The sequence below is a fragment of the Epinephelus lanceolatus genome, chromosome 8, assembly GCF_041903045.1.
Source record: "Epinephelus lanceolatus isolate andai-2023 chromosome 8, ASM4190304v1, whole genome shotgun sequence".
Classification (NCBI taxonomy): Eukaryota; Metazoa; Chordata; class Actinopteri; order Perciformes; family Serranidae; genus Epinephelus; species Epinephelus lanceolatus.
Window position 1 is genome coordinate 37479115 of NC_135741.1, and position 18433 is coordinate 37497547.

Here is an 18433-nt window from a genome sequence, read left to right on the forward strand (position 1 = left end):
CTGACATTTCGCTTGAACTATAATGTCATTATTACTGATGAATGTTGGCTAAAACTAAAGAAGAAAACTTATCTGTAAAATTTAACACTATCAGGGCTAGTAAAACACTACTGATGAGCACAAAGTAAAGAAGAAGTCATGAGCACAAATCATAATTGACACTGGGCATTAAAGCAAGTCCTTACCAGATTGCCCTTATTGTAACCCTCAAGCCTGGTGGTAATTCTTGAGTGAGAAACTCACAGTGGCAGCTCTTATCATCACCAATTTCCTCTCCTGGGAGGCTCGCCTCTACAGAGCAAAGACAAGGACAATCTTAGAATATTTCATCTGCTTCTACACGTCCAGCGACCACAGCAGAAGCAAAGCAGGGCTGTTGCTTTTAGCTTTCAATAAAGGTGCAAAATTCAATTACCAAGTTGGTTTCAAGCCAGTTAGCCAGTTTGTGAGCGTAGTGAGCGGCCTTTGTGGAACAACAGAAAAAAGGACTTGGTGCAGAATTGAAGGATAGTGCTGATGGGATAAAGCTTTACTGAAACCTTTAATGACAAGTACTCTCTTCCCACCACCAATTACAGTCTAAATTAGCATTGTAATCTATGGATTTTGAAATGTATTGCATACAGGCAAAGGTGTCAAGGCCTAATCACAGTTTATCTTAAATTAGATGAGGTTCTGGTAGGGAAAGTGAGGTCTCTTCATGCAACATAAAGCAGGGCTTTTCGGCATTTTGTCTCTGGGTCAATTTTGGATTATCTTGGCACCACTTGACTTGAACCCATGATTAACTTAGCCTACCACCATTGTAAATAAGTACTATGATAACCATCTGTGTGGAGTTCTCAGAACCCTAATAAATACATGCTAGTTTCATGCTTCAGTCCTCAGTCATCACTGGGGGGAATAATATAAGAAACAAAAAACAAAATTAAAAGGGTTCATGTCAAGTGAACAAATCTCAGCAGATTTCAACATGCAGGATTCTCAGACTAGTGACTTTTCTTTCGATTATTTCCCACATAATAGCCAACCAACAAAATATCCCAAAGTCTTACTTATTAAACCTTCAATTGCTGCAAAGAGAGAGAGAGGAGAGACATGGAGAAAGATTTGTTATGGATTCTAGCAGGATGACAATGACAGACAAATCAATTCCAAACATGGGAACTTGTGGAGTCCACTGAATGATTTCTGGTTCATGTTTGAAAGGACTGGTCTCTCTTCTCTTACATTTACACCTACCAAACTGCATATATTATAAATCTTAATATAACATGTATGGTAAAAACTATACAGCAATATACATTACAGAGTATATCACAGTCTAAATTGAAGACATGTCATGATGACTTGTCTAACCTGGAGAACTCTTCAGTCCAGTGTCTTCATCCTGCATTTCAATCAGCACTTTAACATGCCATGAAGCGGAAGAAGAAAAACAGCTAATGAGAATTGGTTCAAATTGGTTCAAACAAAAAGGCAAAGAAATGGTGAAGGAGAGAAGTATATTTGTTGATAGTGACACAGTGGCCTGGATGACATATGGATGCAGCTGGGCTGTCTAGCAGCAAATGATGGCTGGACACCAACATCCAAAACCAACAGACCTAAAATGTTGAAATGTTCCTCCCTGGGTCTGTTTGAAATGGCATACTGACATGCTATGCATACTAAGTGTGACATAAAATTGAGTATGTAGTGCTTTCATACTGCATTGTATGTGGATTTTGTGTACACAAGAAAGGCACGGGTGTATACTGGCTTAGCAAGAATTTCTGAGTATGAAACATAAGCTTACTGGACATACTCAAAGACCCCAAAACGTATTGCAGATCCTCAGACTATTCAATGGCGGACTGTGAGGCATACAGTTAAAATAAATAACAGCTGAATAAAATGATCACGAATGATGGCGAGTGATCGGGTACAGTCAAGAGAAAACAATGCAGGAGCTCACATATATAATGTACTTTCTGAATTATTTATTATTTTCATTTGCCATCATATAATACTGGAAAAATTTTGAGTTGAATGGAAGAGGTAACGTGTACGGAGTCCCTAAAGTTCCAAAAGGTGACTTACCTTGTGCATACAAGATAATCATTTTTGATCTTGTGAGCACAAGTTCATTATATTGTGGGTACAAGTTAAATGTTCTTGTGGGAACAAGTTAATTATCTTGTGGAAACAAGCTCATTTTCTTGTGGAAACAAGTTATTATCTGTCTGCAAAAGTTATTTATGTTGTGGAAACAAGGTAATTATCTGGTGGGAACAAGTTCATTATCTAGTGGGAACACATTAATTATCTTGTGGGAACAAGTTATTTATGTTGTGGAAACAAGGTAATTAGCTGGTGGGAACAAGTTAATTTTCTTGTGGGAACAAGTTCTTAATCTGTGTGGACAAGTTATAATCTTGAGGGAACAAGTTATTCATCTGTGCGCACAAGTTATTATCTTGTGGGCGCAAGTTCATTATCTTGTAAATACAAGTTAATTATCATGTGGGAACAAGTTCATTATCTTGTGGGAACAAGTTCATTATCTGTGCGCACAAGTTATTATCTTGTGGGAACAAGTTCATTATCTTGTGAATACAAGTTAATTATCATGTGGGAACAAGTTCATTATCTTGTGGGAACAAGTTATTATCTTGTGGGAACAAGTTAATTATCTTGTGAATACAAGTTAATTATCATGTGGGAACAAGTTAATTATCTTGATGGAACAAGTTCATTATTTTGTGGGAACAGGTTAATTATCTTCCAGGAACAAGTAAATTATCTTGTGGGAGCAAGCTGTTGTTTTGTGGGAGCAAGTTCATTATCTTGTGGGAATGAGTTATTTATGTTGTGGAAATAAGGTATTTATCTTGTGGGAACAAGGTCATTATCTTGTGGATACAAGTTCCATTTGTGAAAAACAATTTTTACTCAGCTGTAGCACAGACTGTTAACATCATTATCGATAAAGTTATGTGATACAGACAAGACATACTGCATGAGTGTACTTCCTTGTGAACAGGTTGTCAGTCATAGCAAAGCCAATTGTTAATATAGTATGCAGTATGCTGTGCATACGGTTTGAGTATGTAATATGCAGTGCCTAAGTATGTGATTTCAAATGCAACCCCTGTCTGTATGTTTGAATACATGTAGGAGAAACTTTACAGCAACATTACCTGCATGACAGTTTCTGCACAGTCTGCACAATGACTGCATCTTAAAGAGGCTCGATTGTAATTAATTAAGAGCCCTTAACTCCTCCCTCTAAAAACACACAGCTGATGACATTTTGGCCTTCAGCTGGCATGGAGCCACACACAGCCACACAAAGCTTTGTGATGTAAATCCGTCCACATCAACTAAATTCATTACTGTGGAAAGATCCATTAACAGTAGCTTGTGATCTCATCACCAATAGATTAAATTACACAAAAAGCGTTACTAAAGGGTAGATTTGACTTCATGTCTCCACTAAAATTAGATGAATATGTTAGTTTTCTAAAATACTGGACACCGTGCATTTTCCTTTTATGAAGGCTTGTTGTGTGCACAGCAAAATATATTAGAGACCTCTTGTTCACCACAGTTGTGTGAAATATTAATCTTCATTTTAAACATCGTAAAGGAGCTCAGTTTCTCAACAATGTAACACGAAGCAGCTGATATTGGCTTAAAGAAACAGCTTGAACTTTTGGAGATTGCTGGGATGTTAGATGAAAAGATTGACAGTCAAGTCTCTTTCTACAGCCAAGAATCACAAAACACAATTTTGCTTGAAAGGGCCCTTACGATCTGTACAGCATCCCACATCCTCCGTTCTTAAATGCTCCCCCTCTCATGCTGAATATAAAGTTGAAGCAGAAGGTATAGACAAGTTAGACAAGTTGTGGTTTCACAAAGGGGATTATGTTCTAGAACTGCATGCTGCTCTTTTTATTTTCCAATTAAAACAAACAAGATATATTTAGTGAGCTTTACAGGTGTCATAGATCTTAGATGTTTGGAGCCAGAAGTGACCATATTTAATTTATACTTACAAGAGGGTGGAGTAGAGGAGCAAGGTGCAGGGGCCACGGACGGAATTGTGTATAACTTTAAGCCTTAGTAACATTTAAATGGGTGAGTTATGTAAAAATTTACTCCCTGCACAGCTGTCATGAAGGGAAAAAATTCACTTTCAAGACCAAAACCGTTTTGTAACCGCTGTGAAGTTGGGCATTTTGACGTGGGGGTCTATGGGAAATTACTTGTTCTTGTAGCCAGCTTTAAGTGGCCATTAGAGAAACTGCAGTTTTTGGCACTTTGGCGTTGGCTTCATTTTTCAGCCCCAGACGTTGCCACTTGGTGCTGGTGGGTGGATTTTGCTACATTTGGACAGAGACAGTTGTTTACTACCGCCCCCATTCTTGATGCTAAGCTAAGCTAACTATCTCCGTCATCTTTTTGGGAGCGTTGTTCACAGGGTCCCTTGTTCGCAAGCTCAGTATCCTCTTAATATGATACATTAAGACCATTCATTCCTATATGTTCAAAATGTGTTTCTTGGGTCATCATTCAGCCACAGCTAAGCTAACCCATAGATTTGACACTCCTTAAAATCTACGCCCTCAAATTTGTGGGCAAGACAGTTTTCTTGATTTTAGACCTTGATATCTGCAAAATGGCTGAACAGATTTTTACCATTCAATTTGAACTGTGCAGATAGACATTACCAGTCTGAGACAATGGTAGTTTATATCAAGAAACATTTGTAAATCTTTTAAATCACTAGGAAGACAGATGTAAAGTGTGTGTTATAGGATAAGAATATAGAGCTGGGGAACAAAGCACCTTTGTAACATAAGGGTGACCACCTTCTTTTAACCTTTCAGATATTGATCTTCTCATCTAACTCTCAGCGTGAAGGCGAATAAGCCAATTTCCCAAAATGTCGAGCTATTTCCCGAAACAGCTGCAAACTATTTAAAGTGTTTTGTGAAGGTTTAAATGCTGTTTCAGAGACTTTCCACTTTAACATGAAAACAATTATGGAGGGAATATATAATCTATTTTGCTATGAATAATCATCTATTTGCTATTCCTAAAACAAAAGTAGTCATAGTGGTACTATGCTTCAAGACTCCATATGTGTCAAACCCTAGTCCATACTCTAAGACTCATTATTCTCTACTGTGTGGAGTTTCCTCACCCTCTGAGTTTTGGCGTGAGGTGCTGCCCCGGACCCTGAAGGCGGTCTTTGGCCCTCGGTTCTTCTCAGTGAAGCTCCAGCTCTTGGCGACTTTGCTGGGACTCGCCTCGGCCCCATCATCTGCCCCTGGAGACTGAGCTTTCCCCTTGGCCACCGGGGCCTTGGAAGGACTGGGGAACACCTTGTCCTTCAGGCTGGCCTTTCGACTACAGAGAGCAGGTAATGAGAAGGGAAATGTAACCAATTTAATAGTTTGTTTTTACAGCATCATTAAATCAAAGTGCACAAATATCTGTAACTAAATGTCTTTATCCTACTGCTGCGTTGCTTTAAGTGTAATCTTGGGGAATTTGTCGATTTCAGCGCTGATGTGATAAGAAATCTTACCTCGGTGGCAATGCAAAATGGGCAATGTCCTACAGCAGAAGGAGCCATGTCCACATACGAACACAGTGGAGCATTCAGTGGGTCAGGCAAGCAGCAGGAAGCTACAAGCAAGCATGCATGGGAAGCAAAGTGACACTGCACGTCTCAAAAAGGAAGAGCTGTGGTCTCACTGTGTGCAAAAAGTGAACACAAATCATGCAAAATAATTCACCATCGTACTGTACGCTCCGCCTCATACACGGGAATTGGTCAAAGGAAACGCATTGTTAGGTACTCAGCAATATGCACCTGGCCTGCTGAACAGAAGTGCTGATTAGGCAAAGAAAAGGCAGCAAGCAAATCAAGTGCATAAAGACATTACTAAACAGAAACCATAAATCAACTGTGACAGGGCGGTAAACAAGGATGTAAATATATATTTTTTTCCAGAGAAAAAAGAAAAAGATGGGCAGATTAGCTCTTTAATGTAGACATCGACAGAGCTGCATTAGACTGTAAAAAGTAAAGTCAGATTGTATTGTTCACTGTTACATATAATCTTTTAAAAAAGCCCTTATACTGTGATTCCTCTACCTTTACTTGTGTTTAAAGAAGGAGAGGAACAGAGGCAGGAATGGAAGGAGACACACACACGAGAGTTGCAGTGCAGTTGTTAGTTTCTGTGCAGCAACTATACCTAATAGCTCTCGGACAGCACCCGCAAAGTCTGTCTTTGTGTGCATTTTCATTACTGGAGTGGCGGGCAGTAGAGGAGACACAAAAAGATATAGTAGCAGTGGATACAGTCACAATAACAGCAGTGTGTGTCATACTGTGATGCCAGTAACACTTTATTGTAACAATAATTTATAATTCATTTGCAACTGTTTTATATCATGAATTAACACTTATAAATAGATGAATGTCTGTTAATTTTCCACATGTGGAATTAATTTAAATGTCTACTAGTGGCTTTCTAATTATGTTTTGAAGCTGACTTTTTTTGTAAGTTAAGCACAAAATATGCAAATGCTTATAAAGAACAAAGTCATGATAAAGTGTTACGACATTGTCAATAATTACACTTGTTTCTTTTGTCAAAAACAGTGTGATCAAAATCAAGCAAGGCTCTTAAAGTGTTCAAAATCACTTTTTTTTTTTTTTTATCCCAAGGCGATGCTGAAAGCCAGAGTATCAAAGAACAGCTTATTGGTGATCATTTAAGAAAGTGGGAGTGAAGCCAAAGTGAGCTGATCTTTGAGCACCATGTGAGCAAATGCAGCATGACCGTTCTTGAAGGAGGCGCTTAACAGACAGCCACATCCATGTCTGACACGCAGGACTTGACAATAACCCCAAACACATACACACACGCACACACACACACACACACACACACACACACACACACACACACACAGATATACTGTACACACACTCCCCCAAGAAGAGTGCCTCAGCAGCAGCTAAGAGCAGATTTGGAGTGAAGCCAAAGGGAGGTGAAGAGGGATAAAAACCTATCAGATCACAGACCTGGGGGAAGTTTCTGTTTGAGACTCCTTCCTGTGAGAAGAGGACACACCAACTGTTACACATTGCAAGTCATGTGTCAGAGTGTGTGACACTGTATGTCATAATCAACATCATTCATGTTGTTTCAGTTGGATTAGCACTGGAACATGTCTGGAGAAATAATAAGTTGAGCTGCGAGATGATAAAGCTGTGCTGCTGGAAATTTAATCTATATGTAAAACAAGACCAAGAAACAGAAGATACAATCCAATGCCAGCACTTAAATCACTAAATATGGATATGTGTGAAAATTATAATCTGTGTAACCCTGCAATAATTGATTTCTTTGGCCACTTGGGGGCAACAGAAACAAGCTGTGAACACACCGCTGAAATATTTTCATCAAGTTAACATGGTGAACTTGTTAGCAAACAGTTGCCTGTTTGTACATCCAGCAGATACACGGAACAATATATAAGCAATCATTTGACATTGAGGTTGGCTTCATCTAAATGAAAGCCCAACATTTCCTCTCTTGAAACTCAGTTTCTGGTCTCCACTAATTTATTGGAAACACCCAGCTCTTAAGCTGCTGAAGTAGTTAGCTAGTTGCTAACTTTGTCTGTGTAACATCTGGTGCTGATCACTGTAACTGTAAGACTGTGTTGAGTGAAACAAAGAAGTTCAGTTGCGGGCCAGAAAACCAAACCAATGGAAGACACTATAAAGCTCTGTAGTGGTAATTCTCTGTGGTTTTGTCACTGTGAGCAGCCCCTTCCACATTACACATAGTCATTTGATCTATTGTTATATAAAAATATTGATTATAGCCACTTTAAAGCCACAGCAAGCTGAAATATTTGACACATTTCAGTCTTACAAAGTTGATTCGGTTAGACATGGCGCAACATTTAACAACAGCAACAGGAGTTTTCTGGTAACATTAAAAATGTCAGCTCAATATATTTTCTCTTTTAATTGTTTTGGTCTTCACCAAATCTTGAGAAATTTAACTGGGTCTTCAGCTTGCTAAAGCTCCACTGTGTTCAACAGTGTCATTGTCACAGTTTGTTATTCGTATTTTGATTGGTTGCCTGATAATAATTGGGAGCCTTGTTAAAGGTTACCCATATGATAACCGTTCATATAACAGTAAGGTTTGGAGAATAAAGCAAATGCATGTATTTGGTAGGTATTGAGGATATGACTGGATAAATGAGACTTGGATTTTGCTGCACAATTTGTGTGAGAGTTAAAACAGATCTTTTGCTAGAGTTTTGCTGTTGTTAAAAGCTGACCCATTTTACTTCAATTTCTCAGTTTTTGGATTCTTCGTCCTCCAGGGAGGCATACAAGGAAAACAAAGTTTTCTTCATGAATTCAAAGTAACACAGGGTGAGTATTTGATGTACAAAAGATCATTATGTGGGGGAAGTATTGCTTTAATATAATAATATTGATTAGTGTAGCTTTGACATGGATTGCAAATTCTTGTTCTTTTTTCAAATCTGTCTTGTATTCCAAGTTTATTGCTTCACTGTTATGATCATCACTATTATTCCCATTATCAGCGGCTCAGCATCCTTGTCATCATGAGATCATCATCAGCAGCAGCTTTGTTACTGTCATGTTCATACCTGAATGACTTGCCCTTCAGATTCCGCAGCAGGTCCAGCTGATTCAGAGGTGGAATAAGTCTGGGAAAAGACAAAAGAGCATTTCTGTCAAGTCACTTTGATCAACTCAGTGTTGGAAGGTTAAAGCTCGCTGTCGGGCACTTTCAAGCTAATTCCATTTAGTTTGGCAGTTATCTGTTTTGCTGGTCATCACCTTTTCACCTCAAATTACTACTGGAATGAAATGAACATTAAGACGTTTCTAAACAGAACAGACAAGCAGTGATCTCTTCTTCTAGACGCAGAAAAGGCAGAAATCTGCGTAGTGAAAGTCAAGCATGGCAGCTTATTTGCTGATTCATACAGTTGGACTGCATAATAATTTCACAAAGTAGTCACTGGCAGTGTTTGTCTTTTGAACAGCATTTCAAAGAGGTTCTGGTGTCACTGCCAAGAGACCAGCCTCACTGTAAAATTACCCTTATTAAAGCAGAAAGTGAAAAGTCACACCAGTGTGTGATTCTCCACAACAGACAGTAGTATCTAGTTCAAAAGTTTGGATTACAATAAGATGAGGATACTCTGTAGGTTCAGTTTTCAACTGAGCTTCTCAGTTTTAAGAGAGATGGCAAAATGTGATATGGGAAAATAGTTGTATTTATTGCAAATGCTGAATAATGTACAGCATTATTCAGATAGTTTCATCACTTACCTGTACATTGGAACAGCTACAGTCTGCTCGTAAAAATCCCAAGTGCACAGCAGATCTGTACGGGAAAGGTTGGTCGCATAAAACCTCCAAGAAGCCTGGATCAAGGAATTTAAAAAAAGTCTTTTTAACATTTGTTGCGATCACAAAATATACAGAGAATATCTCCAGTAAATGTGTATATGGTATTGTCACCGTACAGTTTTTTCAGATACCTGAATGAGGCCTGCTGCAGGGTTGCGTCTCTTCTCAAAATGTTTCTGCCTGTGCTGCTCTTGCACTTTGAGGGCAAAGCCAGAACCCAGGATGCCCTGTACAGATTCAGTGTGACACAGAGAGCCCATAAAGTGATCTGTTACCTTTTTTGACTTCTACAGGAGTTGGAATTGCAACAACTGTGTCGACACCTTGTAGAACACTTCCACAACAGAGACCAGTAAGCAAATCCAACAAAAACATTTATGTGACATCACACACTTCCACATGTTTTCAAAGCCTCAAGGTAATAGAGCTGTGAGAGCTGATTTCCTCCATGCACAACATAAGTCAAGGTGCACCCACCTTGCCGTTGACGGAGTGCTGATACAGCAGTCCACAGTTTTTTTGTATGTGATAGAATGAACAGGTCTTAGCTGCCTACTCAAAAGCTTACTGCTGAGTCTGACATCTGCAAGTCTCAGGTAAAACGCTAAACATTTAACAGCAACTAACAAATACATCAGTGACTGGAATTATGACACCATGAGATGTGAGCTTTCTGAATGTAAAGGGGGAAAATGAGCAGAGTTTTTGCAGATTCAGAGGAAGCTTTTAGTCTAAGTACCACAGAGGACAAACTTGATGCAACAGACTGGCTCACTGAGTGCATTCTTATCTGGGAGACTAGAGTAGGGTCATAAAGAAAAGTAATTAGGTGGCAGAGGTTCACAATATCATATAAAGTACTGCACATCCCTTTACAATATATCATAGAAGGCATTTCATAACAAGAGAAGCACAGGTGTAATTAATAATATTAACAATGGCTGCATTTTGTTTAGATGCTCAAAGTCCAGGGCCCTGGTATCATGTCTGCTGGTTCACAGAGACAGGTAAATATAACTGAGTCATAATCGATAGTTTTATTGGTTCCATGTGTGCTCTCTTTGCTGTGATAGCTCAAAATGTCTGCTGTGAAAAATGTCCGTTACTGCTGTACTTCTTCACTATTATTAACCAAGGACCAAAAACCTTTCATGTAAAAACTTCATTTTCATTCTTCACTAATTTATTTGTTATTACAATAACAAATATCTCACATTTTGCATCTTCTGTCCAGAGTAATGACATAGCTGCAAACCGCTATGTAAAGATATAGTGAAGTGATGGCATGTTGAGCAGATGATGAAGTCACGCTACCTCTGTGTGTGTTGTACTTTGAGCTTCTTTGTGGTTTGTTGTGGTAAGCTGGTCTGGCAGCATACGCAAGTATCCCACTCCCTAGCTCATTGCTGCCGCTTTCCACTATGCTCATATGGCTTTACTACTGATATTAGGATTGGCATCTTCACACAAGCATAGCACCCACCCTCCTGTTCCCCCCCGGTTAACACTGTCAGCTCTGTCAGCACTGTTGCCGTCATTTAGCGCCATTTATTGAGTTAGCACCAATAGCTGCCAGCCGTCGGCTCAGCCACCTCCATATTGAGAACCATGTGCAGATAACCCATAGTCTCTGAACTTTGCATAGAGCCCCCTTTTTTGGCCACTCAGTTGCAGCGCAGCAAGCTTAAACACAACACTGACATGTTACCTTATGAACCTGACATTGTGCTAACAAACAGTTGCCTGTTTACACATCCAGCAGACATGGAGCATCATTAACATTAGCATTTTGAGTCCTGTCCTCCTTTTAGCTCTGTTTTTGGTGTCCATGAACTCTTGAAGTAAATACCGTATGTGTCTCTTTAGCTGCCGAGTGCTTCACTATGTTCACAAGCTAGCTGCTGACTTTGTCTGTCTGCTGTTTGCTGGGCTGGTAGTGTACAGTGGTTTGATGGTGGTGATAGGTCATGAGAGCGCAAAGACTGAACCAAAACAGCTGCCTAAAGTTGCAGGCAGTAAAACTACAACAATGAGCAGAAAGATGCTAAAATGCTTCATAGAGCTACACAGAACTGCAGAGTTGGTGAAAATTAGCACTTTCTTGGTCCTGCCCCTTTTTGCTCTGGTGCCCTGCTGCCCACTTTTTCACTGGATTCTGTATTATTGCTGAAAATAAGCTCTGTGGCAAATAAACATTTATGATACTTTGCTCAGCAAAATAATCTTCGATTTTTAAAGCCTAAATGCAATCAGCAGAAATAAAAAGCTAGTGTCAAGTTATAAACAAACTACACCATGGTCGCGTGACTTGACGTCGCCCCTACAGCAATACTTCAAAGCCATTTTCGGTGTGATGATGTTCTGTTGTCTGATTTAGCCACTTCTTAGCAACTGCCTTATCTAAGACAAATAAATGCTTCAAAAATTAACGAGTAGGTTATTTATTGGTGTATTTTATGTTGTAGAAGAAACAGTGAAAGTCTCTTAAGCTTGTGTTAACCACAGACCTTATTTTAGGAATCTAACTAAAAACCCATTAAAAAAAACGTTGACTTCAGGACGAGGGAGCTGGGAATGCAGAAATGCTAACTCATTCCTGTGTATTAGGACTCATTGTGGCTATGGGGACTGTCATGATCCTCATTACATTATACATTATAATGTATATAGCCACATTTTAAGTAAGCTAACTATGTTAGCTACATAACGCCTAACCTATAACGTACATCAAGAGGAGTTAGCTAATGTCAGATGACCAACATCAGGCAGGTTGGCTTCCTCCTTATTTCTGTGGTAATTTTAAAGAGATTTGGAAAAGGACAGAGAGTTTGGTTGCTGACGTATTTTTTACAGTAGGTCAGCGCCATGTTACGGATTCATTCATTCATTCATTTTCTGTCCCTGCTTATCCCATTAGGGGTCGCGGGACTGTGGGAGGAAGCCGGAGTACCCAGAGAAAAACCCGCGCTGACACAGAGAGAACATGCAAACTCCACACACCCTGGGGAACCCTCTTGCTGTGAGGTGACAATGCTGTGACTGTAGGAGGGTGCCACCCACAGCTATGTATTCAATAGCAATAAATACATTAGAGTACTTTACTCATCCCCAGAAGGAGAAAAGGCGACACATACTCAGCACTGCGGGGGCAATGTTGACTGATAACATTAGTCTTGTCATCCTTGGATCACTTCTCCTTGTTTTTGATGAAGCCTCAATTTGCATCATTTTGCCTTGTCCATTTAAGTAAACATTGTGAATATATACTTCCATCACATACTGTAGTCCTTGCTGTCGGCTTCCTGAGGCTGTATTCCCTGACACCCAGAAAAGTCTTACAAGTACTGCGGTACTGCAGCACTGGCCTGAACTTAACCAGTATCACCATGCTCCTTTTTGTTAAGCCTGTCCGACTAAGCAACAATAACTAAGGGAAGCAGGACTTAGGATTGGTCAATTCTCATAAATTCTCAATGTAAGAACATTGAGTGGTGCAGCTTTGAATAAATAATTTGCAATGTTTAATATAAATTAGAACAAATGTGCCACTCTTGAGTATAGATCAATGCCAACTATAATACAACAATGTTTTTCATTTCATCAAAGTTGGTACAAATATTCAGTCTGGTGCCTTCCATAGTAATAAATCATGTAACTGATGCTTTGTTTGACTCAAACGAAAAGAAAACTGAGTGGACACACTCTTTCTTGGTGAGTTGCAGACCAGCAACACCACATCGATAAGCACTTAACACCATGAAGGACAGAAACTAAATGAACACAAACAAGGCTCTTACAAATCAGCACTTTAAGCTTTGTCTTCAGCCAACGACACTGGGTTCAAGATGCCCCTAATGAGCCCTTATACTTACAGCAGGAAGTGCAAAGAAGGCCACTCCAATCATGCTAAATGTGGCTGCCAGCAAGCGTCCATTCCAGGTCTTGGGAACCTTATCGCCATAACCAATGGTGGTGAGAGTGATCTGGTGAAAAGATGAATTACAGTCACTGCTTTATCTGAGTGATGTAATACAGGTTGGAGACACTATTCTCAAAGCTATAATGTGGATACCAGTCTCTTGAAGTTTTTATTATGTGTTTCTTTCCAGTTAAGTCTTACCAGTCCCCACCAAAGAGCATCAGCATAGGTCTCAAACTCCTCATTTGACTCCTTTTCCACTGAGTAGACCAGGAATGAAGCCAGGATAAGACAAAGGAAGCCTATGTACCACGCTGTGATGAGCTCCTGCAGGGAAAACCAATACAATGAGCATCAGGGAATCTGAAGCAATAAAGTGTCATCTCGGATGCATTTCAAAGTGGTGATGTAACCCCTGTAAATTGGTAAAAATGGCCTTTCTGTAATAATATTGGACATGATTATGTGAGTTGCTTGCCCTCTGTGGCAAACCAAGTACTTCATAAACGTCTTTATTTCCCTCGATGCATGATACACAGCCGCCCTCTCTCCCTCTTACCGCATCACACAAACACACTCACATATACACACAGTTGCACATTTTCCACAGCTTATTAGTGCAGGCTTATAATTCTATTTCAAAGCTCATTAAAATAAAACTGAGAGAAATGTGTCTCCTCACCATGACAGAGTTACTTGCAAGAGGTGCGACTGGAAACAGTGTGTCACTGAAGTAGCAAAATAAAGAACTGCACTACTTTCAGTTTCAACTCAGATGGTATAAAGCCCATGCTGTCTACAGTTAAACTTGAATACTAGCGACTCAGACTTAGATGTAAACTTGTGCAGAGACCCATACACCTCATCATCTTTTTGGCCAACAATTCAATTCTTCAAATGGTTATTATCATGCATGTAGTGACATATGAGTGATGGCATGATTCCAGGGAAAGTGAATGTTGCTGAAGAAAGTGAAGGTGGTGACATAATGTATTAGCAGCTTGATCAAAAAGACGGCAGCAGTCCATCATTTTTTTGCAACCCAAGGACATCATTTCTACTGGGGATGTCTCCCTCACCTTTCAATATCCTGGTTTTGCCCTGGGTTGCTCAGGCAACATACAGACTGTCTTAGCCTATTTATAGGGATTGTTGAGCATGTGGCAACCTCTGGGGCTAAAAATGAAGCCAATGTATAAGTGCCAGAAACTACAGTTCCGCCAATGGAGGAAAGAGCAACTCATTCTCCATAAACCCTCATCTTGAAATGCCCAACTCTACAGTGGAAATAATCATGTTTCATGCAAATCAATGTCCCCGTCATGACAAGTCGCTACAACGGCAACAACATTGGTAACCTAACTATGGTGTAACCCTAGGTTCACAGAGTATAGACCTAGCCATGGCTGTCACTATTTCAAAATGTTTTCAGTTAATTAAAATTAACTGGATGGTTTTGGTCTTCTAAAAGACTTGTTTTGCGTTTGGTTGAAATAAAAGACTCTTAAAGGAGTTGGATATGCAGTCTTTCTGGTAAATATATTTTTGTTTTAATGGGTTTCTCGGAAACAAAAATTAGCACTAGCATTATGACAGTTAACCATGGCTGTAAATGCACTGTGCTCACCAAGCTAGCAGCTAGCATTAGCATTATCTTCCCCCTCTCCTTTAAATATGGTCTATTCTGGCTCCAAAATTCTAAGATGCCTACAGCCAAAATGCCAAACTCGAGGCTCCAAAATGGAAGTCCAGCTGTCCAGTGTGGCTACATCCATAATTTAATACAGTTTATGTTGTTGAAGTTGTATACAGCTTGAGAGGAAGCCTATAGATATTACTCAGGGCTGAAAAAAGAAGTCTAATTTCACCCCCTTTGCATGTTTTCTGGGTGAAAATAATTTAGCCTGTTTTCACAGTATTTACATTGAGTTATTGTGGAGAAACTTGCTGTGGAAGTGGGGGGTCTTAAACTGCCATAACTGCCTTAAAGACATAAAAACTTGGATGAGCACCAATTTCCTGATGTTAAATTCAGACAAAACTGAAGTTATAGTTCTTGGCCCCAAACAACTCAGAGACTCTTTATCTGATGACATAGTTTCTCTAGATGGCATTGCTCTGGCCTCTAGCACTACCGTAAGAAACCTCGGAGTAATATTTGATCAAGATCTGTCTTTTAATTCTCATTTAAAACAAACCTCACGGACTGCATTTTTTCATCTGCGTAATATTGCGAAAATTAGGCCTATCCTGACCCGAAAAGATGCAGAAAAATTGGTCCACACTTTTGTTACCTCAAGGCTGGATTACTGTAACTCTCTATTATCAGGTAGCTCTAGTAAGTCCTTAAAAACTCTCCAGCTAATTCAGAATGCAGCAGCACGTGTACTAACAGGAACTAAGAAACGAGATCATATTTCTCCTGTTTTAGCTTTGCTGCACTGGCTCCCTGTAAAATCCAGAATCGAATTTAAAATCCTACTGTTAACTTATAAAGCTCTAAATGGTCAAGCTCTGTCGTATCTTAGAGAGCTCATAGTGCCATATTATCCCACCAGAACACTGCGCTCTGAGAACGCAGGGTTACTCGTGGTCCCTAAAGTCTCCAAAAGTAGATCAGGAGCCAGAGCCTTCAGCTATCAGGCTCCTCTCCTGTGGAATCATCTTCCTGTTACGGTCCGGGAGGCAGACACCGTCTCCACATTTAAGACTAGACTTAAGACTTTCCTCTTTGATAAACCTTATAGTTAGGGCTGGCTCAGGCTTGCCTTGTACCAGCCCCTAGTTAGGCTGACTTAGGCCTAGTCTGCCGGAGGACCCCCCTATAATACACCAGGTACCTTCTCTCCTTCTCTCTCTCTCTTGTATTCTATTACTGCATCTTGCAGTTCTGGATGTCACTAATTCGGCTTCTTCTCCGGAGCCTTTGTGCTCCACTGTCTCTCAGATTAACTCATATCGCAGCAGTGCCTGGACTGTGTGACGTGTGTGGTTGTGCTGCTGCCGTGGTCCTGCCAGATGCCTCCTGCTGCTGCTGCTGCCATCATTAGTCATTAGTCATACTTCTACTGTCTCTGTCTCATTGTGTCATACGGATTACTGTTAATTTATTATGCTGATCTGTTCTGTACGACATCTATTGCACGTCTGTCCGTCCTGGAAGAGGGATCCCTCCTCAGTTGCTCTTCCTGAGGTTTCTACCGTTTTTTTCCCCGTTAAAGGGTTTTTTTTGGGAAGTTTTTCCTTATCCGCTGCGAGGGTCATAAGGACAGAGGGATGTCGTATGCTGTAAAGCTCTGTGAGGCAAATTGTGATTTGTGATATTGGGCTTTATAAATAAAATTGAATTGAATTGAATTAAATTAATTGGTATTAGTTGACATGCTATATTATATCAATAATAATAATATGACAAATAAGACCTGATATGATATATGATGTAATTACTATATCTACTATTAATTTTTTGGTTGAAAAACCTGTGACTGGAAATGTCAGTGTAGTTAATTGACTACAGTAGTCAGACTGCAGATATGGTTTCACACCTCATGTCTTGCTAATAATACCAACCCTCTGATCACAGATTAGAGAAAGGTGTTTCAGTATAAGACTGGTCAACTCTTCCTGAACCTCTACAGAAAAAACAACAAACTGATGTCACCTTGCTGTGGGCATAAACTACAGATCCGAGCAGCTTCCAGGTGCCTCCACGGCGGTCCATACGCAGCATGCGCAGGATCTGCAGGAATCTCAGACTCCTGATGGCCGAGGTGGCAAAAACATTGCCCTGAGATCCAGCTGCCAGTACAGATACCGAGGCAATCAGCACCATGATGTCTGGAGAGATGGAAAACACAATCATAGAACTCAACACACCCTGGGAAGCCAGAGATAATGTATCCTTGATCAAATTAGACTGAATTAACAACACTTTATTGCATGCAATGAAGGTCAATTTTCTTGTAATTCAAAAGCTGCTGCAAGTACTTATAGGGTATCATTAGAAATGTCAAATTTTCATTTAGGCTTCTACGGCTACAAAATTGTTTCAACTTGTCGAGCATATCCTCAAGGCAACGAATATACTGCCAGTCACAGGTATGCATAATGGTTATTATATCATCACTCAAACCCTTCAGCCTTTAAAAAAGGAAGCAGTGGAAAAACACAGTAATGTGTCTGTGTGATGTTTTTCTGGTAGAGCAAGGTTACAGAAATGACAGCCAGCAAAACTCAAGCTGACCCCATTATCTCACCTATGACACAGAAAGGCTTTCTGGCAAATTTTAGCCTCCCTCTCCATCCTCTGTATCGACAACAGCAGCCAGCAGCCCATATCCTTACAATGTACTCCACTCCAAACACCACGATGGTCACAATTTCCTGTGGAACAAACCAAAATGGTGGAGTTAACCCTCTGATGTGAATGCAAAGGTTTACAGCAAGTCAATTAATGATACCTACCAGGATGTACAAGGCACTCTCTGAGCTGTTTTTGAACTCTCTGATGGTGGCAAAGACTGACAGTATGAGACAGGAGAAGACCAAGAGAAAGCTGGAAGAAACAGGAAAAAGAATATATCATTTATCACCTTCTCGTTCTCAGGTATGTCACTATTACATTTGTCCAATCTTGTTTTAGATACAGCACATTTAATATAATCAGTGAAACAGACTGGAGAAACGTATGGATATAGCATCTGTGATGTCATTGAAAGGTTTGACAAAATGGGTTAGCTGCTCACTGCCATGCTCAGCAGTTAAAGGTCTGGTGTGCAGAATTTGGGGGCATCTATTGGCAGAAAATTGTAATATTCACAACTATATTTTCCTAAGTCTATAATCACCTGCACCCAAGAGTCTTTTTTGTTACCTTAGAATGAGCCATTTATATCTACAAAGGGAGTGGGTTCTCTTGCATGCATGGAGTCTGCTATATTGTTTCTACAGTAGCCCAGAATGGACAAACCAAACATTGGCTCTAGATAGGGCCACATGCTTTTTCGCATCTGCCACCATAGCTTTACTGCATG

The 18433-nt window shown here is 40.0% G+C and overlaps 1 protein-coding gene across 9 annotated transcripts in view; it reads right to left on the reverse strand.

Annotated features, from left to right (window-relative positions):
• LOC117258846 (potassium voltage-gated channel subfamily KQT member 2-like) overlaps nucleotides 1–18433 on the reverse strand; it is a 43294-nt gene that overhangs the window by 7972 nt on the left and 16889 nt on the right. For 2 of the 9 annotated variants that reach the window (XM_078170238.1, XM_078170242.1), the window contains exons 2-14: nucleotides 17865–17955; nucleotides 17657–17783; nucleotides 17062–17237; nucleotides 13602–13727; nucleotides 13354–13464; nucleotides 9613–9708; nucleotides 9401–9495; nucleotides 8710–8769; nucleotides 7094–7123; nucleotides 5195–5400; nucleotides 1360–1407; nucleotides 1056–1073; nucleotides 186–291 (exon numbers count right to left, since the gene is read on the reverse strand). In XM_078170238.1, the coding sequence (XP_078026364.1) occupies nucleotides 186–291; nucleotides 1056–1073; nucleotides 1360–1407; nucleotides 5195–5400; nucleotides 7094–7123; nucleotides 8710–8769; nucleotides 9401–9495; nucleotides 9613–9708; nucleotides 13354–13464; nucleotides 13602–13727; nucleotides 17062–17237; nucleotides 17657–17783; nucleotides 17865–17955 (1290 nt within the window). Of the gene's footprint in view, nucleotides 1–185; nucleotides 292–1055; nucleotides 1074–1359; nucleotides 1408–5194; nucleotides 5401–5581; nucleotides 6312–7093; nucleotides 7124–8709; nucleotides 8770–9400; nucleotides 9496–9612; nucleotides 9709–13353; nucleotides 13465–13601; nucleotides 13728–17061; nucleotides 17238–17656; nucleotides 17784–17864; nucleotides 17956–18433 lie in introns of those variants that run through there. The other 7 variants (XM_078170239.1, XM_078170243.1, XM_078170236.1 and 4 more) reach the window with 6 other exon arrangements.